General features: G+C 67.2%; 4 protein-coding genes across 5 annotated transcripts in view; 1 reads left to right on the top strand and 3 right to left on the bottom strand.

Moving 5' to 3' along the window:
- Positions 1 to 20,093, bottom strand: part of PPP1R13L (protein phosphatase 1 regulatory subunit 13 like) — a 38,722-nt gene that overhangs the window by 13,029 nt on the left and 5,600 nt on the right. The window lies entirely within an intron of this gene.
- POLR1G (RNA polymerase I subunit G) lies at positions 721 to 3,797 on the top strand. The gene is made up of 3 exons (XM_064503080.1): positions 721 to 813; positions 1,780 to 1,933; positions 2,492 to 3,797. Exons 1-3 carry the CDS (start codon positions 807 to 809, stop codon positions 2,922 to 2,924), a joined length of 594 nt encoding a protein of 197 aa, XP_064359150.1. The 5' UTR covers positions 721 to 806; the 3' UTR covers positions 2,925 to 3,797.
- ERCC1 (ERCC excision repair 1, endonuclease non-catalytic subunit) lies at positions 3,729 to 7,259 on the bottom strand. The gene is made up of 11 exons (XM_064503079.1): positions 7,124 to 7,259; positions 6,288 to 6,637; positions 5,984 to 6,118; positions 5,539 to 5,910; positions 4,868 to 4,971; positions 4,683 to 4,782; positions 4,522 to 4,598; positions 4,298 to 4,397; positions 4,143 to 4,214; positions 3,925 to 3,993; positions 3,729 to 3,848 (listed from the first exon to the last, which is right to left on the bottom strand). The coding sequence occupies exons 3-11, from the start codon at positions 6,059 to 6,061 to the stop codon at positions 3,795 to 3,797; spliced, it is 1,026 nt and encodes a 341-aa protein (XP_064359149.1). The 5' UTR covers positions 6,062 to 6,118; positions 6,288 to 6,637; positions 7,124 to 7,259; the 3' UTR covers positions 3,729 to 3,794.
- CLPTM1 (CLPTM1 regulator of GABA type A receptor forward trafficking) lies at positions 7,107 to 20,036 on the bottom strand. 2 transcript variants are annotated; one of them, XM_026119669.2, is made up of 14 exons: positions 19,902 to 20,036; positions 19,698 to 19,807; positions 15,499 to 15,622; positions 14,268 to 14,426; positions 13,509 to 13,626; positions 12,737 to 12,822; positions 12,277 to 12,397; positions 11,451 to 11,695; positions 10,800 to 10,893; positions 9,907 to 10,097; positions 9,642 to 9,737; positions 9,198 to 9,333; positions 8,058 to 8,225; positions 7,107 to 7,709 (listed from the first exon to the last, which is right to left on the bottom strand). In XM_026119669.2, the coding sequence occupies exons 1-14, from the start codon at positions 19,959 to 19,961 to the stop codon at positions 7,501 to 7,503; spliced, it is 1,917 nt and encodes a 638-aa protein (XP_025975454.1). In that variant the 5' UTR covers positions 19,962 to 20,036; the 3' UTR covers positions 7,107 to 7,500. The 2 variants fall into 2 exon arrangements, with proteins under 2 accessions (XP_025975454.1, XP_064359146.1); XM_064503076.1 differs by having other exon boundaries at positions 19,698 to 19,804; positions 19,902 to 20,019.

Genomic DNA, 20,093 nt, shown 5'->3' with positions numbered 1-20,093 from the left:
CGCCGCCCGCAGCAGGTCGGGGCGGGCCCAGGTGTCCGGGGCGGGCCCAGGTGTCCCGGCCCGGCCGCGGTGCACGCCGGGACTTGGAGTCCGGCCCGGCCCGGCCGCGACCCCCCCCCCCCGCGGGCACTTCCGGGGCAGCCGGACCCCAGCGGCGCCCCCTGACCCCGCCCCCGCCCTCCGACCCCGCCCCCTGACCTCCGACCCCGCCCCGCGCCCCCTGACCCCGCCCGGCGCGTCCGTGGGGCAGCCCGGGGGGGTCTGTGGGGCAGGGCCTGGGGGACCCGGGGGGGTCTATGGGGCAGCCCAGGGGATCAATGGGGCGCAGACTGAGGGATCTATGGGGCAGCCCGGGGGATGTGTGGGGCAGCCCGGGGGGTCTATGGGGCAGCCCAGGGCATCTGTGGGGCAGCCTAGGGGACCAGTGGGGTACAACGCGGGGGATCTATGGGGCAGCCCAGGGGATCAATGGGGCGCAGACTGAGGGATCTATGGGGCAGCCCAGGGGGATCTATGGGGCAGCCCATAGCTCAGCGCGGACGGCGGCCCCCGCGCCTTTAAACCGCGGTGTCGGCCGACTCCACGCCGCGCCCCTCCCCTTTAAGGGCCTCCCCCCCTCCCCGGGGAGCGCTGGTCCCGCCCGGGCCGTACCAACCGCCCCCGCGCGGCGGGGGGGGCCCGGCGCCCCCCCCACCCGGCACCAGGCGCAGGCCGAGGCGGCTCCCCCCGCGCTGGGCGCCGAGTGGGCGCGCCCGGGGGGCGGGGCCAGGGGGCGGGGCCACGGGGTGCGCGCGGCCGGCGGCAGCATGGCGGGTGAGCGGGGGAGGGGCCGGGGGGGTCTGTGGGGCTGGGGGGGGCGGAGGGGTCCCGGGTGTGGGGCAGGGGGAGCTGGGGGGGGTCCCACGTGGGGGGCTGGGGGGACCAGGGGGGTCAGGGATGTCCCACGTGTGGGGCAGGAGGGGCTGGGGGGCCCCATGTGTGGGGCTGGGAGGACTGGGGGGGGTCCCAGGTGTGGGGCAGGAGGGCTGGGGGGACCAGGGGGGTCAGGGATGTTCTACATGTGGGGCAGGAGGGGCTGGGGGGCCCCATGTGTGGGGCAGGGGGGCAGGAGGGGCTGTGGGGGCCCCATGTGTGGGGCTGGGAGGACTGGGGGGGGTCCCAGGTGTGGGGCAGGAGGGCTGGGGGACCAGGGGGGTCGGGGATGTCCCACGTGTGGGGCAGGAGGGGCCGGGGGGCAGGAGGGGCTGTGGGGGCCCCATGTGTGGGGCTGGGAGGACTGGGGGGGGGGTCCCAGGTGTGGGGCAGGAGGGCTGGGGGGACCAGGGGGGTCGGGGATGTCCCACGTGTGGGGTAGGAGGGGCTGGGGGGTCCCTGGTGTGGGGCTGGAGGGACCGGCGGGTCCCAACCGTGGGGCAGGAGGGGCTGGGGGGTCCCTGGTGTGGGGCTGGGGGACAGGAGGGGCTGGGGGGGGGACCCTGGTGTGGGGCTGGAGGGGCTGGGGGGGGGACCCTGGTGTGGGGCTGGGGGGCAGGAGGGGCTGGGGGGGGACCTGGGGTGGGGCTGGGGGGCAGGAGGGGCTGGGGGGGGACCTGGGGTGGGGCTGGGGGGCAGGAGGGGCTGGGGGGGGACCCTGGGGTGGGGCTGGGGTGACAGGAGGGGTCAGGGATGTCCCAGCTGTGGGGCAGGAGGATTTGGGGGGTCCCGGGCGGGGGCTGGGGGGGGTCCCGGTGTGGGGCAGGGGGTCCCGGTGTGGGGCAGCCCCTGACGTGCCGCCCGCAGACGCCCCCCCCGCGGAGCCGCAGCGGTTCCGGTGCCCCCCCGGCTTCGCGGCAGCGCCGCCGTCGCCCCCCCCCGGGCCGTGGGACGAGGCCCTGGGCCGCCCCGGCACCGAGCTGTGGCTCATCCGCGCCCCCGCCGACTTCCCCCCCGAGAGGTGAGCGGGGGGGGGACACGGGGGGGGCGATGACATCCGGGGGGGGCACAGGGGGTGGCAGTGCCAGCCAGGGAGGGGACGGGGGGACAATGACACCCAGGGAGGGGACGGGAGGGATGATGACACCCAGGGAGGGGGCAGGGGGGTGACGATGATCTCCAGGGTGGGCACGGGGGGGTGGCAGTGCCATCAAGAGAGGGGACAAGGGGGTGACAATGACATCCAGGGAGGGGACGGGGGGGACATGGGATGGCAGCGCCGTTCAGGGAGGGGACAGGGGGGTGACGATGACATCTGGGGGGCACAAGGGGTGACGATGACACCCAGGGAGGGGACAAGGGGGTGACGATGACATCCAGAGAGGGGACAAGGGGGGGATGATGACATCTGGGGGGACACGGGGGGGTGGCAGTGCCAGCCAGGGAGGGGACAGGGAGACTGTGACACCCAGGGAGGGGACATGGGGGTGACAATGACCTCCGGGGGGGCACGGGGGGGTGACGGCGACATCCCAGGGGTCTCGTGCCCCCCCTCACCCCCCCGTGTCCCCCCCCCCAGCCTGGAGGGCTGCGCGGTGCCGCTGGGGGGCTGCGGGGGGCTGCGGGGGGCCGGGCGGCGCTGGGGGGTGCGGGGGGGCCCGGGGGGGGCGGGCGGCGCCCGGCTGCTGGTGCCCTGCGCCCGCTCGGGCCGCCTGGCCTGCGCCCCCCCCCTGCGCGGCACCCTCGCCCTCGCCGAGACCTTCGGCCCCCCCGCGCCCCCCCCGGGGCCCGAGCCGGAGCCGCCCCCCCCGGCAGCTGGGAGGAAGAAGAGGAGGGAGCGGAGGAAGGAGCCGGCGCCGCCCCGGGAGCCGGACGCCGAGGGGGGGCCGGAGCCGGAGCCGGAGCCGGAGCCGCCGGAGCCGGAGACACCGGAGCCCCCGAAGAAGAAGAAGAAGAAGCACAAGCGGAGGCGGGAGGCGACGGAGGACGGGGGGCAGACGGAGCCGCTGTGACCCCCCCGCTGCGGAGGAGATCCTGCAGTGATCCCGGCCCAGGAGGGATCCTGCTCGCTCCCGGCCTCCGCCACGGACGAGATCCTGCAGTGATCCCAGCCCGGGAGGGATCCAGTTTGCTCCTGGCCTCCACAATGGACAAGATCCCGCAGTGATCCCAGCCTGGGAGGGATCTGACTTGCTCCCAGCCTCTACCATGGACAAGATCCTGCAGTGATCCTGACCCAGGAGGGATCCGGCTCCCTCCTGGCCTCTACCGTGGACAAGATCCTGCAGGGATCCTGGCCCAGGAGGGATCCTGCTCAGTCCCAGCCTCTGCAATGGACAAGATCCCACAGTGATCCTGGCCCGGGAGGGATCCAGCTCCATCCTGGCTTCCACAATGGACAAGATCCCACAGTGATCCCAGCCTGGGAGGGATCTGACTTGCTCCCAGCCTCTACCATGGACAAGATCCTGCAGTGATCCCAGCCCAGGAGGGATCCTGCTCGCTCCCAGCCTCCGCCACGGACGAGATCCTGCAGTGATCCCGGCCCGGGAGGGATCCAATTTGCTCCTGGCCTCCACAATGGACAAGATCCCGCAGTGATCCCAGCCTGGGAGGGATCTGACTTGCTCCCAGCCTCTACCATGGACAAGATCCTGCAGTGATCCTGGCCCAGGAGGGATCTGGCTCGCTCCTGGCCTCCGCCATGGACAAGATCTCGCAGTGATCCTGGCCCGGGAGGGATCCAGCTCTCTCCCGGCCCCCACCACAGACTAGATCCCGCAGTGATCCCCCCCCGGCGCCAGACGAGGTCACGGTGCCGTTTGGTGCCGCTCGGCGCCGTTTATTTCCCAAATAAAAGCGTTTCCGCCGCGGGGTCCCGCTCACTTGGGGGCCTTCAGGAAGGGCTCGTGCAGGACGTCGAAGAGCCGCTTGGCCTGGAAAAGGGAACATCCGGGATGGGGGAGGGCGGGGGGGGCTGCGGCCCGTGGCCCCCCCCGGCCCCCCGCTCACCTTCTGGGGCCCGATGCCGGGGCAGAGGGACAGATCCTCCCGGGAGGCGCCCGCGATGGCGGCCAGCGACTGCGGGGCCAAGGCAGCCATCAGGGTGCCGGAGCCGGCTCCGGGGGGGGGACGGAGCGGGGGGATCACCGGAGCCGGCTCCGGCGTGGGGACGGAAAGGGGGGGGGGAACCATAGCCGGGCTCCGGCGCGGCCCCCCCGGAGCCTCACCCCGAAGGCAGCGAGCAGGCTGGCCGTGTCCGTCTTGTTCACCGACTTGACGCTGGTCAGGCAGTCCGTCATCTGCGGGCGGCAGGCGCGGGGTCAGGGCGGCCCCGCTCCCCCCAAATGGGGGGGCCCCCCCCGGCGCCCCCCCCGGGCCTCACCCGGGAGAGGAAGCCCTGCTCCACCCTCTCCTTGAGCAGGTCGGCCGGCTTCTGCTCGTAGGCCTTGTAGGTCTCCAGGTACCGCCCGGCCTCCTCGGCGCTGCGGAGAGGCGGGGGGGGGAATGAGGTGCCCCCAACCGCGGCTGTGACCCCCCCCGGGTCACCGCGGCCCCCCCGGGTCACCACCACCCCCCCGGACCCCGCGGGCCACCACAGCGTCCTACCTCCAGGCCAAGATGAGGGTGCAGTCGGCCAGGAGACACATCTTGGCCAGCTCCTTCAGCGCCTGGTGCGGGTCCTTCTGCGGGGGGGGGAGCGCCCGTGGGGGGGCTCAGCGCGGGGGGGGGGACACGGGGGGGGCGCGGGGGGGGGCCGGGGTCCTCACCACGTCCACCTGCAGCAGCAGCAGCTGCAGCGCGTAGCTCCTGCCCAGGCGACGCAGACGCTCGTGGATGTAGTCGGGGTTGAGGTTGTGGTAGCGCAGGCTGCGGAGGAAGGCGCGGGGGGTGCCGGGGCTGCGGGGGGGGCACCCGGAGCCCGGGGGGGTCCCGGGGGGGGGGTCAAGCTCACCTCAAGAAGAGGGCGCAGGTGCTCTGGCCCAGCACGTAGTCGGGGACGACGTCGCCGAACTCCCAGGGCACGTTGCGCACGAACCTGAGCAGCGGGTTCCCCCGCTGCGGGGGGGGGCTCAGGGTGGGTGGGTGCCCCCCCTCCGGGGGCACAGGGTCCCAGGGGACGGGTGCCCCGTGCCAGGGGACCAGCCCCCCTGTGCCTCAGGATGCTGGGGGACACCAAGGATGGTCCCCCCCCCCCAGCGTCCCGAGACACCGGATGATGGTCCCCACGTGCCAGGGGACGGTCCCCCATGTCCCCACATGCCAGGGGACGGTCCCCCATGTCCCCATGTGCCCCAGGACCCCAGGGGACGGTCCCCCCCATGCCAAGGGACACCAAAGAATGGTCCCCCCATGTCCCAAGATACCAGAGGACGGTTCTACATGCCAGGGGACGGTCCCCAATGTCCCTTTGTGCCCGGAGATGGTCCCCTGTGCCCCAGGACCCCAGGGGATGGTGCCCCCCGTGCCAAGGAAGGGTCCCCCCATATCCCGAGACACCAGGGGACGGTCCCCCCGTGCCAGGGGACAGTCCCTCTGCGCCCCAGGACTCCAGCAAAGCGTCCCCCGTGTCCCCCCGAGCCCCAGGACCCCCGGGGAGGGGACGGTCCCGTCCCCCCCCCTCACCTGCCGCGGGCTGACGATGATGCTGCTGCTCTTGGCGCCCGGTTTGAGCGGGGGCAGGGGGGCCACGTCCCCAGCGCCATTGCCACCGCTGCCAGCGCCCGGTGGGGGCCCCGTGGGCGCCTTGGCCTCACCCGTGGGTGCCCCGGCCTCGCCGGTGGGTGCCTTGGCCTCACCCGTGGGTGCCCTGGCCTCACCCGTGGGTGCCCTGGCCTCACCGGCGGGTGCCTTGGCCTCACCGGCGGGTGCCCCGGCCTCGCCGGCGGCCGCCTGCCTCATGACGTACTCGGCGTAGGAGGGGGGTCCCGGCAGGGCGGGTGCCGGTGCCCCCCCCGGGGGTCCGGAGGCCGCGGAGGGTCTGAAGAGCGATGGCACCTGGTGGGGGGAGGCAGTGAGCGGGGGGGGGGGGAGGACCGGGGCTGCCCCCCCTCCCCGGGACCCCCGGTACCGGCGGGGCGTCGGGGGCCTCCGGCCGCACGGTGAATCGCCTCCTCTTCTCCTCCGTGGACGCGGCGCCTTCCTCCATGGTCGCGGGTGGGCGGCGCCGGGGTCGAAGGTCACGGCTGGGGTGAAAGGTCGGGGCCTGGGCGCCCCCCGGGGTCAAGGGTCACGCGCGGGCGCTGACCCCGGGGAGGCGGCCGCGCTGAGCCCGCCCCCTCCGCGCGGCGATTGGCCGCTGCGCTGCCGATCAAAGCGGAGCCCCTCCCTCCCCCCCTCATCCCGCGGCGCGGCCCGCGCATGCGCCCACTCACCGTCCGCCCGCTCGGAGGGCGCCTCCGCCGCGGCGGCAGCACCACTACCGCTGGGGTTCCCCCTGCCCCTCTCGCCGCCGCCGCCGCCGCCGCCGCGGGGCCGCTGGGGTCCCGCCCGTCCCCCTCGCTGCCGCCGCGGGGCCGCTGGGGTCCCCGCTCGCCCTCGGGCCCGGGCCGCTCCGGGAAGGCGCTGTGCGAGGCCTGCGGCTGACGGGACTCTGTGGCGGCGGCTAGAGCGGTCGCGCTCCGAGACGATCTGTCCGCTCCGGTCCTCCCGCCTCTATGGCGGTGGGCGGGGCTTCCGCCTTGGCGGCCACGCCTCCCGGCGTGCCAACCACGCGGTCCCGGTCCTGCGGGGGAGGGGGCGGTCGGTGCCCCGGTACCGGGGGGGCTGCCGGGGTCCTGGGTTGGGGTACAGCCGGGACCCACCGGGAGGGGCCCTGGGACCCCCCCCCATAGGTACTGGCCAGGTCCCACCTGCAGGTCCCAGGTGGGGCCCCCAATACCCCCCCCCCAGGGCCAGACCCACCCCTTGAGACACCCAGGACCCCCCCCAAACCCCTCAGGGTGGGTGTGGGGGGCCTCCCAGCCCCCCAAGCCCCCCCCCCCACTCCATCACAGCAGAGCCACAACCCCCCCCTTCACCTCCCCATAGTAGAGTGCCCCAAGGGGGGGGGTCACACATTAGGGACCCCCCCCCCCCACTGCAGGGACCCCCATGGGGCAGCCCTGAAGGAGGGTCCCCTCCAGGACCCCCCAAAGCCCCCACTGGGGGTGACACGGTCCCAGGGCAGCCAGCGCAGACACAGAGCAGCCGGGTTCGGTTCAACACCCACGTGAATTTATTCAATCCAGTCTGGAGTGCGATGAGGAGAAAGGGGCCGGTTTCGGCTAAATCAGCTCTCTTCATGGAAACGGAGACGACGCGGGCGAGGCGACTGCTCGGCCGCGTCCTGAACACCTGCACAATGGGATGGAGCTCACAATGATCACGGGACGAGGCGGACTGGAAATACAGAGACGGGGTTCGCTCCCTCGGACACAGCACAGCACACGAACTCCACCGAACCGCCACCCCCCCCCCAGAGTTCCTGGAATAGAAAATAAAAAGCCTCGGAGCCCGGCGGGCCGCGCCGGCTCCCCCCGCGCCTCCTGTCCGCTCGGCCGACGGCACGGGCGAGTCGGGCTTCTTTAAAAATAAAGTTAGAGCAGGTTAATCCTTTTTCTTGTCCTCTGCCGCTTTCTCCCGGGGGGAGGCGGCGTCGGGCGGCCCCTCCGTGCCGGGAGCCGGCCCGGCGGGCAGCGCGGGGCTCGGCGTCGTCTGGGCCACCTGGTCCTCCCCGCTGATGCCAAACTCGTTGACGCGCGTGAGATCCACCCGGTAGATCCAGCGCTGGTAGAGGTAAATGAAGAAGACGACGTCTGCGGGAGGAGAGAAGGAGAAAAGTCAGGGATGGGAGGAGAGGGGGGAAGCGGGGATGAGCTGAACAGAGCCAGGGATCTCTGCTCCCCCCGGGAGACGGTTTAAGAGCTCAGCTGCAGCCATGGCGGCGCCTCCGGGGTATCCGGAGCGGGTGGGAAGGGATGAAGCAGCACCGGGACACGGCCCAGCCCCACGCTGCAGCCCCCTTCGCGGGGACGCTCCCGGGGGTCCGTGCGGTCCGGCCCGTGGAGGATCCGGCAGCAATTTATTTCTTCCAGCTCCGCGATCGGGCTCTCCAGCCCCTCAGGGCGTGGTGCAACGCGGCGTGGCCGTGCCGAGCCCCTTACCGTCCCGCAGGCAGCCTATCCTGTACATCATGGGCATCTTGATCACGAAGGCGAAGAGGTCATCGATGAAGGTGTTGAGGGCTTTGTAGGTCAGCATCCGCCAGGGCAGGTGGGCCACCGACTTCAGCTTGTAGTTGATGAAGAGCTGCGGGGTCATGGTGATGAAGCCTGCGGGACAGCGGAGGGCGGCCGCCGCCTCAGCCAGCGCTCGGTGCCGCCGACCCAAGCCCTCCGGGGCAGCGCGGCCGGCTCGCCAGGCGGGAACGCGACCGGCAGAGCCTGTTCTCCCTCCCGCCAGCCGTGGGAACGGGATCGCGGCCCCACGGCTCGCCACCAGCTCCTTCCCACGCCCAGTTCCTCCGCCCCGCTGAGGCGGGGGGGGGTTGGCACCGAAACGTGCTTCTGCACCGCCGGCAGCGGCGGGGTTTGAGGAACTGAAAGCTGTGTCGGTTGCGGCGCAGCTTTCCAGCCCAGTGAAGATCAAACCCAGAAAACTGGACGAGAAAACACCGTGGCCAAAAGCCTGCGCAAAAGCACAGCCGAGGCAGTTACCGGAGGCCGCTGCAGAGAGCAGCGCTGCTGCCAGCCGCTCCCACAGCAGCTGTTAACACACAGAGCGAGACTAAATTATTGAAGCCGCCTTTTCCCACACGCTGCTTTAGGCTGAAAGCTGGTGAATTAAGTCACAGCTGCTGCTCAAACGCTTCTGGGAAGCTCAGACAGTCGGGATGGGCTACGACGGGGACCACCACGGCACGAAGCAGCAGGAGGGACGGATGGGGGGAAAGGTGGCCCTGCGAGGACGGATGATGCCGGGGGACAGCGAGAAGAGGCGGTGCAGCCGCAGCATCCCCACCCGGGGGGTTAGGGGGCAGAAACGAGGAGGGACGGCCACGGCGGACGGCCCCGAGGCGCTCGCGAGCACGGCCGACCCATCCGGCATCCCTCCGGCTGACCCACGCGGGGGGAAGCCGAGCCTGTGGGGCACAACCCGGCACGCGGCCTCCCCCTCCCTAAATTAGGGGTGATTTGAGGCAGCTCGGTGGCTGCTCGCGGCAGCCGCGAACACGGCTTCCCCGTGCCGCTCAGGGCGCCGAGGGACGAAGGCGGAGGACGCTCGCGGCGCCGCTCGGCACTCACCGAAGGTCAGGAGGAAGCCGTAGAGCATGCTCAGCACCCACGAGTACCAGCCCTTGTGCTCCAGGTACAACAGGCTGTACACGGCGTAGCAGCCCAGCAAGGGGAAGAGGATCCACGAGAGGTACCGGAAAGCCATCTGGGGAGGCAACAATGCCCGAGGTGAGCCGGGAAGAGGGCGGGATCCCCCGGCCTCATGCTTCCCCCTCTCCCGGCTCCACACCACTTCCCAAGGATATCAGAGGCCTCGGATCAAGGAGAGGTCGGGCTGGGCAATGCCGGGGGCCTGCTTCTCCGACAGCCTGCGCTGCCATGAGCGCATCCCAGGGCTTTCATGGAAGATGAGGCAGGAAAAGACTTTCCAGGATGTTCTCCCTCACGCGGAGAAGCCGGAGACGGGCTCCGCGTCGCCCCCACCCTCGCCTCCCCCAGGGCCCCGCCACTCACATCGTCGTACACCTTGGTGGAAGACTCGATGTACGTGGATTTGTCCTTGAAAGTCAGGCGCGGAAACACTCCCGCGACCTTGTTCTCTCGGTCCAGCTGCTCGTCGGCCAAAGCAGAGAGGGGGAAAAAGGTTACCAAACCGCTCTGCCGTGCCCGAGCGGGACCGGCTGTGACGCAGTGCGATTCTGCGCCCCGCAGAGATCCAGTGGGACAGAGCAGTCCGGGAACGCTCCCAGACACGCGGAGCGCTCGAGACGCTGCTTACCCTGACGTCCATGACCTTTGTGATCTTCCAGAGGTCGATGAGGAGCCCAATGAAGACGCTGACTTGCACCACGAAGTTCGTCTCGTTGTCCAAGATGTAGAGGAGAACGACGAGCGACTGGAAGACGCCGAAGAAGACGGAGCGGACGGAGAGGCCCTCCAGGGACTGCCGGCTGTTCCAGAACTGGATGTCTGCAAACAAGGAAATCGAAGCCAGGTCAAAGCTACCATCCCCGTGCAGGGAAAACTGCTGCCTCTCTCCTCCCAGAGGAGCTGCGTCGGGTCCAACTGGGAGGCCAGTTCATCCCTGCAACGCGCGCAGAGCCCAGCACGGCGCCACGGGCTGCTCGGGAGGCTCCGGAGCCCGGCCCTTCTCCTCCTTCCCCCAGACGGCAGAGGGAGCGAGAGCAACCCGCTGACACAGGAAAAGCGGGCAGGGCATCGCCCAAAGACGAGCAGACACCGCAAAGCGCGGTCTGGGCAACCGAGCCGGCAACAGGGGCCCAGAAACCCACAGGTTTCCGGCTTCAAGCCCACAAGTCAGCCCTGCGGCGTTGAGCAAGGCGGCAGAGGAGTGACAGATGTCTCCGAGCACGCGACAGCGGCCACAGCCTGCCCGGGACGTGACGAGATTTAGCCGTGGCTGCTGAAGATGTCACAAGCCCAGCCGGGGCTCCCTCTCCTCACGAGGAAGAGGAGGGTTCCCAGCAGCTCATGCTGCCTCCGGCAGTGTGTCGCGCTCGGCTGGCTGAGATCACACCAGAGCGGGAGGCCATCTGCTCCGTCACTGCCACGGGGACAGTAACAAGTGGCTCAGGAGAGGTGGGAGCAGGGACACGCAGCCCTCCCCTCTCCCCAGCTCCCTTCGGCCCAAGATCCCTCCGCAGGGCTCACCGTTTTTGAAGGCCAAGAACTCAAATATGCTGTGAACGATGGACACGATGATGGTCAGAGCCAGCAGGTACGGGTTCGTCTCCAGGAGGGCGACCTGGAACAGGCAACGAGAACCTCGCTGAGGCTCCGTCCCATCCTCCCGCTGCCCGCCACATCACTGCAAACAAGCCAGGGAGGGCTGGGAAGGATCCGGGAGAAGACGCTGATGCTTTAAGGATTTTCTCCAACACAGAAACTGGCCACGTCACCATCACGTTGCCCGCACAGCCCAAAGGACCAGGCGCCTGGACACCACGGCAGCACACGCCGCGAAATAAGGAACAGGCAGCCGGGGCGATGCTTCCCTGCCTCCACCTCCCCTCGGCCTCGTTCCCGGAGAGGCTGGGAAAAGCTGGGGGCCACAATTCGGAAGCCAGTTTGAACTGTGGGTTCAGGTCCCTCTACAAGCGCTTCGAGAGGGAGAGGACAGGGAGATGAGAGCTCATATTGCAACGCAAACGAAACGAGTCATCACGGCAAAGCACTGGAATTAACACTTCCAGAAAGCTACGGAGACGGGGAAGGAGTCGCTGCAAAAGAATATCCGAAAAGAAAGAAGAACAAGCAGGAGGCCCATGTCGGGGAGGAAGGAGAACCGTGAGCGGCTCTTACCTTCACCGAGTCCTGCTCCTCGTCTGACTGCTCGTACAGGTCCTCTCCCAGGAAATTCCAGGGGGACTTGGTGCTCTGGGCCGCGTAGAGCTGCCAGCGCCACAGGGAGAGCGGGCAGAAGGAGAGGCGGAAGGGCAGGCGCTGCAGGGTCTCGTTGATGGGGAAATAGTCCTTCTGGAGGTTCCAGTAGTCGTTGAAGTAGAGGATGGGGTAGTAGTCGCCGCTGACGGCGTCGAACTTCACGTCTGCAGCCGGGGGAAGAGAGCAGAGACGGACCTGAGCAGGCAGCGAGGAGCCACGAGAGCCGTTTCACTGCTGCCTCCCCACCAGCGCAGCGCTTGCGAGGGACCTACAAGCTGCCAAACCCCAAACTGGCCTGGAACGAGCTCCCCGAGAGCGGGAGCTGCGTGGGAAGGAGGTGGCTTCGTTCCCAGAGGAGCCCTGGGGACACCGGCGAGCCACAGCCACAGCAGCTGGCTCAAACCTGCTGCTCGGAGGGCATCGAGCAGGGACCTGCAGCCAGGAAGGCTGGACAGTCCCCGCTGCGTTTAGCATGCCGGTGCTGGGAGCCCTGAGCACCCAGACGGCACCAGCGCGGTCCTGCCGGGGTGGATATCCGTTTAACCAGGCGTTAGGCAGCACGGGGACACCCGGCATCGGGTGCTGCAGCTCCCAGAGCCCCTTAAAGGGTGAATTGCGACAGAGAAACGACTCCCTGTTCCCAAGGGAGCCCAAACACGTTCTCCGGGGAGGAACGGGCCACCTGCGCAGCAGGGCCGGCCTCCGAGGGAGCAGGGGAGCCGCCGCGACGCGTCCCGGTCCTTACACTGGTCCAGGGGGGGTGGCACGCTGCCCTTCACCCAGGGCGTGTGGTCGTCCACCATGTTGATGGTCAAGTTGGGGTGCCAGTGCGAGATGACCTCCACGGGACCGTAGTCCTCCGCCCTCTGCAACGAGAGCGACGTCACGGCGCGCGCCGGGTGCCACGGTCCCTCGCGTCCCCACACGACGGGGACAGACAGCCCCCAGGGCAAACGCTAACCCAGGGCAAGGCAGCTGCTTCCCAGGATGTGCGAGAGCAGCGAAGACGCCCATTTGCTCAGCCAAGTTCTTCACAAACCAGCTATCCCTGAAACCTCACCCCTGAGAAGCCCCAAAATGCACCGTCCTCCAAAGGTGACGGACGCCGGGCCAGCGCGAGCTGAGCTGCTCGCACTGCGGCTACGCTTGGCTCAAAGGAGATGCGACCCGAAGCCAACACGGCGAGAAGAGGAGGAGACGGTTACCTTGATCATTTCGGGATCTGCTTCTGTCTCTCCAGTCAGGAGGTTCTTGGTTTTCTGGAACCGCCGCCGTTTGTATTTATTGATCACTGGAAGGAGAGAGGAGACGTGAGCGGTGCTAGTCCTTCCCACAGCCCGAAGGAACATCTGCTCGTTCCTCTGGGACCCGGCCTGGGCGGATAACGGGCGAGCGGCCATCCTGGGAATGCCCTACGAATCCCTGCTGTCAAGTCGATCCCACTCCTGCTCTTTCCCAACCTTTCTTCTCCCATTCGGTGCCACCGGACACTAACACTGCCACAGAGACCAACAGCAAGCGATCGGGCCCCTAAAACTCCCTCTGACACAGACACTTGTCCGCTCACGCCTCCGTCTCCACCAGACACCACAGGAGGATTCACCGTCATGCCGAGTTTGCCCAATTCCCAGCCCAGGTTCAAGAAAGAAAAATTCAGAGCGCCAAGAAACAGAGACGACCTCCAGCTCAGAGGACACCCGGGCCACAGACTGCTGGAGGCTGTGGGGAGCGGGATATTTGCCCTAATCTTAATCTCTGCCTTTGTGTACCTGCCTTTGCCGATCCAAAGGCAAACAGAGCTTGGCCTGAGCCCCCCAGGCTCCCAATATCGACACGGGAAAAGGGGTGCCAGCTCGTGTGATCCACACTCTCCCCCCACACCAGAGGCACCTCTGTCCCCAGCCCAAAGCGGCCCCCGAGCCACGCCGAGCGCAACCCCACGCCCGCAGCCCCTTCTGCCCCCGAATCGGGCCTTACTGCGTGACGTGTGGACCGTGGCGAGGCGTCTGTAGAGGTTCTTCTGTCGGGGGTCTGGGTGGAAGCCGCTCTTTGTGAAGTACACGTGGATGTAGATGGAGCCGTTTTGCTGGACGCTCTGAAATCACACGCCGGCGGGGTGGTTACGGCCGGGCTCTGGGCCGCACAGGGCGAATTTACCGCAGCCCACAACCACAGACACCGTCTCGGCGCCCGAGTTCGCACGGCACCTAGAACAGATGTCACCCACCCCCCTTGCATCGACCAACTCCGTGCAGAACGAGAACGCGAGGAAACAGCTGCTCTTTCACGGCATCCAAACAGCAACACGTCCGTGGCCTGTGCCTAGGCGCGGAACAAAGACTTCAGCTGCTCTACGGCCAGGAGTAAAACGTTAAGCCTTTACAGCTGGTTACGACACAGGCTTGTGCCACCAAAATCGATGGCTTCGAGTCCTGTCACCTCCTCTGCAGTAAGGACCGAGCGAGGCAGAGCCTCCCCGCGTTGGGTGAGCCCAGTGCACAGGGTCTGGCTTGCGGATAGCGAAACGGATACTAATAAACGCCCCGGCAGGGACGTGCTGCGGGAGCCAACACCCACAGAGCTCCGCGTCTCAGCTCCGCTCACCCGCTGGAGCTCAGGGCTCTCGGGGCTGGTTTCGGTACCCAGCAAAGGCGTGGAGGATCCCTGCCAGCCCCTTGATGTCCCTTCGCCTCCCCTCAAACCTCCCAGAAAGGGCAGCCGGAGCCCCGCGCCCACCTGCGAGATGTCCACCTCCCCGTAGTGCTCGTAGCACCCGTCCGCGTTCTCCCCGCTGGTCCAGTCCCCGTAGACGAGATCCCGCTTCTGCCAGAACAGCGCGGAGCTGACGTTGAAGTCCGTAAAGTGCTCGTGCTCCGAGATGTAAACGTAGAGGTCCTGCGGGGAGAGGCGCGCGTTGGCCGCTAGCAGACGACTCGGCCCCACGGCAAGGTGTCACCACCCAAGCGCTGCACCCTCCCCAAACGCCCGGGCCTCCCACGTGTAGCGCGGCCGGAACAGCATCCCCTCCGTGTCCAGCAAACCCCAAGACATAATTACGGTCTCTTTTGACTGCCGGTGTCCTGGCAGGACACCACGGCCACGAGGCAGAGCGCTGGCTTTGTTTTAAACCCTCCCCAAACAACAGCAGCAGCCTGTGTTGCACAGAACCTCCTAAACCCCCGCTTTTACGCACCAGCAGCTCGCTCCCTTCTGCTGCTCTCCAGGCAGCCCAAAATCTGCCCTTCCCAGCAAACACCAGCTCCCTGCCAGACCCCGACTTTTGGGGCGCCCGGTTTTATCCACAGCATCGCTCGGAGCCACTGAGGGTGGTCAGGGAGGTAGCAGAGGAGCCGCTCTGCCCGACTTTGGACCTTGCCTGACCCTGGGAAGCTCATAACGGCACACAGCATCGCGGCCCAGCAGGTCAGGGATGGAGGCAGCGGGACAGAAGCCTCCCGCCGCCAGATCCCATCGACGGCAAAGAGTTGCAGAAACCGAGCGGGATCCACAGAGCCATGTGGGAATGGCACAGGATTCCCCTGGCTGCATGCCCAGGCCCGGATCCTCCCGCCCCTCCGCATCCTTCACGCTGGCCTGCGCTTTCCAGGCCGTTCTCGGCACCACGAGAGCTCGGGATGAGCCGAAGCGGCTACAGTGCCGGGTGCGGTTTGATAAACTCATCCGAGGGATGAGGATTCGCACACGGACGTTTAGGAAGTCAACGCGGGATGGCTGCTCCATCCCGCGCCCCTGCGAAGAGGGGATTTTGCAAGCTCGGGGCACAACGGGCTAAGCGGCTGGCTCAGGGCTCTCGCAGCACGACGTGGAGTGACTCCTGCATCCCGCTTCCAGCATTTCACCCCCGGCAGCAGTAACAGGGTGTCTGGGATGGCCCAGCTTCAGTAGCCGGCACCTACAGCGCCGCAAGCCCGCTCCGGACTCGCCTGGGAGCTTCCCTCAGCATTACCATCAAAGTGTCCTTAGGGAAGAGGTTTCGGCTGGGAGCTCGCGGCGTCCCGCCAGCGCTGCTCTGCTCCTGCGGCGCCGGCCCGCGGCGGAACCAACTGCTGATGGCCCAGATGATAAAAATCCTGCGGGAGAAAGAGGAGGAGAAGTCACTCAGGCATTTTAATCGCCCTCCCTAATCAAATCAGCCGTGACTCGCGCAAACGACGCTGCCCGTTCCCTGGAGTCGGAGGGGAAAGTTGCTACTACTGGATTTCCGAGCTTTCACCTCCCGGCTCAGGTTTTCGCCCCCCTCAGTCGTCTCAGGCCTTTGGGAGAGAGGCGCCGGCCAGAACGAGCTGGTTCAGAACCACAAGGATGTCGAAGCTGCAGGACGAAGCTGGCCCCGTGTGTTTATGGGGGGCAGAAGCTACGAGGCCGGGTCGCCTGGGGCTCTGAGCGTGCTTGCGGTCGCACGCAGAAGCCTTCCCGGCAGGGCTCAAGCCCTTCGCCAGCTCTTGCTCTCCGAAACACTGAGACATGCTTCTTCAGTCAAAACCGGTGAAGAAACGGTAAATTTGCCGCCTGTCTTTCAAAATATAGACTTTGGGGTCTGTGCGTAGCGCAGGGCAACTGAATGAGGACCCACGCTGTGCAGAGGGAAGATTTTCCATCTCCTCCCGGCCTGGAAACACGCAAGCTACAGCCGTAGCTGTGACATAATTCCCTCCAAACCAGGCCGGGACAGGTCTCTCCTGTCCCCCCGCAGCTCTCTGCACGGCAGTAGCACTGGAGTATAGGAAAAAATGCTCTTTTTTTTTCTAAATTTTGGACGACTCTTTCTGGCAGAGCCCCGCTCACAAGGCAGCGTGTCTCAAGGTGAAAAGATTTTCAGCCCCATTTTTCTTTGCAGTTAAAGCTCGCAGAGTATCATGTACGTGCCTCAAGCGACATTAAACCAAACTCTCTTCTCCTGGTCTAAGCGCAACACTACAAGATAACAAGCCTGGAAACAGCAGGCAGCACCAGCAGCAACAGCCGGCAACCAAACAACTCCTCTCTGAGAGCAGACAACAGCCAGAAGCGCAGAGTAAGTGAGTTCACAGAGAGGAACAGGCCCTGATGCATTAGAGTTACTTTCCTAGGTGTCCATGCCACAGGGAAGCCTAGTTTTCAGGTGGAAGACCCTGGAGACACTCTGAATTTAGACAGTTTTAACAAGTGAAATCCTGACTCATCGTGCTGGGTCAAAGCTTTTAAGAAAGTTTGAGAGCAAGGGTTTAAAGAGAAAGCCCGAGCAGGCTTTCCTGAGCTGCCAGAGCCGAGAAGATGCACCGGGCGAGTCTCCCCGCACGCTTCTGCTGAACCGGAGGAACGGCACAGAGCCCGGCACAACGTCCACGCTGCCGGCTCTCCTGCGAGCTCCGCGTTAACAGAGCCAAAGAGTTAAGCGTCCTGCTCCCTCCCGGTCACGCACCATGTGGGAGAGCCAAAGCAGCGCGCTCAGACCGTCACAACAAGGCCTGCAGCCAGCTCAACGTGACAGTGTTGTTTTCTAGAACGACCTAGAACGTTACCGGCTCTACAGGGAGGTTTGGGAGCACGTTTCTTCTGAAAACGCGGGCTCCAGAAGCCAGCGCAGACGCGAGGCACATTCGTACGCTGAAAGCAAAACATCACCCGCTCCCTGTCCAAGCAGCCTGCTCAGAGTGAGGCGCCAGGGCTGCTTCCCACCTACCAGCAAACGCGGTTCTCCCTCGCGCCTCCCCGTCCCCTCTCCGCCATCCAGCCACGACACGGGGAACGGCTTCGGGTGCCTCCGCCGCAAAAGCTCTTTCTTGCCGCAATCGCTACACGGTGAGAGGATTTGGTGCTCTCTCCTGGCTCAGGGACTCTGGTTTTCCAGAGCCGTGGGGTCACGCTTGCCACACAGGAGAGCTCCTCCGGCCGTTCAGACGGATTTGCTGAGAGAGGTGACGCTTTGGAGAGGAACAAACCTGCCCTCGGTGGGACAGAAACAAAAAGACGGGCTGATTTCCCTCCCAGAAGTGCAGCTTCTCAGGGCGCATCAGAGAGGCGCGGGGAAGGCAGTGTATCGAACTCGGGCAGACGCGCAGAGACTTCACACGTGGAAGAGTGGAAGCGTAAAGGAGCTGCGGCTTTCGTGGCTCTCAACCCCTTCGACAACGCCTGACGCAGTGGGTCCGAGACCTGAGAGCACGTCCACGGCAGGACCGTCGGCTCCAGCACCCGGAATTCCTTACCACAACGCAGACGAGGCTGGGAAGGACCCGGCTGCTTCCTGATAAAGACACAGGTTTGGGCTGTAAGTGTCCGGATACGCAGCGCTGGCTCACAGGCATCGCACAAGGCAGGCGCTACGACAAGAACCAGGAGAAGCCTTCAGCGAGGGCAGCGATGCAGCTGAGCCGTTCGATCCGTCTCCATCCAAGGAAAAGCGTCTCTGCTTCGCGGGGCCGAGGAAGGGCCCCAAACCCCACGGGAGACGCGTGGGCCATCACAGTGTCAAAGCTCAGCGCTGCTCGAGGCGCTGCCGATGGGCTGCTCTCAGGTGCTTGGCAGGGTTTTAGGGCAGCTCAGCAGCAGCCTGCTGCCCTCGAGCGATCGTTTCTCTCGCCCGGTCCGCGCCGGTTCACCGAGGCTCCGGATGAGCCCTGAAGAAGGGCCGCCGGCCTGCCAGGGAGGCGAGGCTGGTCCTAGCGCCCAGCCTGAGGCGGCTCAAAGTCCATCCAGGCGTCTGGGTTGGAGAACGGCATCCGAGAGCTGGGTCACAAACCTGCCCGGGGCAGCTCATCCGCTCCGGCCCCACGTGGGAGCTCGGTTTGGCCGGAAAACCATCCCAAGCAGCAGCTCACTGGGGCCTTCAGGCTGGAAATCCGCCGGAGCTCTTCCCTCCTCCGCGAGGACAGCGAGTCCCAGGAACCGCTAAGTCACTCTAAGACCGCCCAGATGTGTTTTTAACAGCTGGTTTTATTCCTGGGGCTTCGCTTTGCCTCTCGCTACCAGTTTAATGCCCCCAAACCGCAGCTCCTTTCTTTTCCACAGCCGTCCTACAGCTCGAGATCTCTGTGGGAAACGCCGGCACTTTAAAACGGCCGGTCCCAGCTGCACGAACCCGGCCACGACCAGAAACGCCCCGGCCTCCTCCTTCCCCACCTGCGGAGAGCTCCAGGGCTCCACGTCAGCGACCGAGCTGAGGCGGACGCGACCGCCGGCGGCCTCCCTAGGGCACGGACGCCTTCCTGCCCACTTGGCAGCAGCGCTGCTCAGCCAAAGGAGCATTTGAAGCACTCCGTGCCGCAACCTGGACTTTGGATCCCTCCGGAGAAGCTACGGAGAGCACCGGCGTCTCCTCGGCGGAGAGCAGGAAGAGCGCTCAGCCTGTCCAAGCAGCTGCTCCTGCCCGCGATGAACTAATCCCTGAACTTCTCTTTGTCTCAGCCACAAAAGAGCAGCTCGAGGCTATAAAAGCTGCGACTAGCCCGAGATGCTGCAGTTTCCTCCCTCCCCAGCACAAGCCCGGGACTCCGGAGGCCCCTCTGCCCTCCCATCCGCGAGGGACCCCAGCGGCCCCCCAGAGCACCAGGGGCCCTGGTGTCCAAGGGATTTTGGGGACAGGGGCAACACCTCTCCCGGGACCCCACAGCCCAGGCACATCGGAGACGGGGAGACACTTCCCTTCCTTCCCTTCAGGGACTCCCGGCGCCCGGAGACACGCGACAGGACGCGGCAGGACAAGGAACGAGCCCCAGTACCCGACAGCACAGCGGGAGAACGGGACGCGGTGGGGGGGGGGAGGGGAGCACGACCCCCGGTGCCCCATCGCACACTGGGGAAGAACGTAAGAGGGACAGGGCACGGCCCCCGGTGCCCCGTGACAGGGCAGGAGGGGGAGCACAACCCCCAGTGTCCCGTGACACGCGGTGGGACAGGGGAGCCCCGTGTCCGGTGCCCCGTGACATGGCGGGGGGGGGGTGAGGGAAGGACACGACCGGGGTGGTGGTGGTGGGGGCAGAACCCCCGTTGCTCCGTGACCCACGTGGGGAAGGACACGGCGGGACAGGTCACAACCCCCAGGGCACGATGAGGGCCACATCCCTACCCCCCCCCCCCCGGTAGGCCCGGGAGAGGCGGCCCGGCCGGCGCCGGCTGCGCAAGGGCTGCGGGCGGGGCTGAGCGAGGCGCAGCGCCGGGGCTCACCGGAACAAGACGCCTTTGATGACCTGCCAGGCGTTGGGCGCCGGTTGCTGCCGCTGGGTCTCGGCCGCCGCCGCCTCGCCGCCGCCGGCGCTCCCGTTACTGGTCACCTGCTGAAGGGAAGGGAGAAAAAGGGGCAACAAGGCCGTCAGCCGGGCCCCGCCGCCCGCCCCGGGCCGCTCCCAGCCCCGCCGGGGCCGCCCGTACCTGCTCCGGGCCCGGCCCGGGCCCCGCCGCTGCCGCCGCCTCCGTCTCCGGCGCCGCCATCTTGCTGCGCCGCCGCCACTCGCGCCACTCTCGCGAGAGCTAAGGACGGGCGCGATCTCGCGGGGCGCCGCGTCACGTGGGCGGGGTCAGGGGCGGGTGGGCGGAGCTATACATATAGGGCGGGGCCATGGG

The sequence above is a fragment of the Dromaius novaehollandiae genome, chromosome 34 (genome assembly GCF_036370855.1).
Source record: "Dromaius novaehollandiae isolate bDroNov1 chromosome 34, bDroNov1.hap1, whole genome shotgun sequence".
Lineage (NCBI taxonomy): Eukaryota > Metazoa > Chordata > Aves > Casuariiformes > Dromaiidae > Dromaius > Dromaius novaehollandiae.
This window is presented reverse-complemented; position numbering and strand designations above follow the sequence as displayed.

Excerpts from the sequence above, each read along its gene's own strand:
- CLPTM1 (XM_026119669.2), bottom strand. The coding sequence starts at position 19,961 with ATGGCGGCGCCGGAGACGGAGGCGGCGGCAGCGGCGGGGCCCGGGCCG. Across the intron at positions 9,738-9,906 it reads CAAAGGTCATGGACGTCAGG|CTGGACCGAGAGAACAAGGT; the intron begins GTAAGCAGCGTC and ends GCCGACGAGCAG. Across the intron at positions 8,226-9,197 it reads CGGCTTCCTCCTGACCTTCG|GCTTCATCACCATGACCCCG; the intron begins GTGAGTGCCGAG and ends GCTGTCCCGCAG.
- POLR1G (XM_064503080.1), top strand. Across the intron at positions 1,934-2,491 it reads GCCGACTTCCCCCCCGAGAG|CCTGGAGGGCTGCGCGGTGC; the intron begins GTGAGCGGGGGG and ends CCCCCCCCCCAG.
- ERCC1 (XM_064503079.1), bottom strand. The coding sequence starts at position 6,061 with ATGGAGGAAGGCGCCGCGTCCACGGAGGAGAAGAGGAGGCGATTCACC. Across the intron at positions 4,783-4,867 it reads ACCTGCGCCCTCTTCTTGAG|CCTGCGCTACCACAACCTCA; the intron begins GTGAGCTTGACC and ends CTTCCTCCGCAG. Across the intron at positions 4,215-4,297 it reads AGCAGGGCTTCCTCTCCCGG|ATGACGGACTGCCTGACCAG; the intron begins GTGAGGCCCGGG and ends TGCCGCCCGCAG.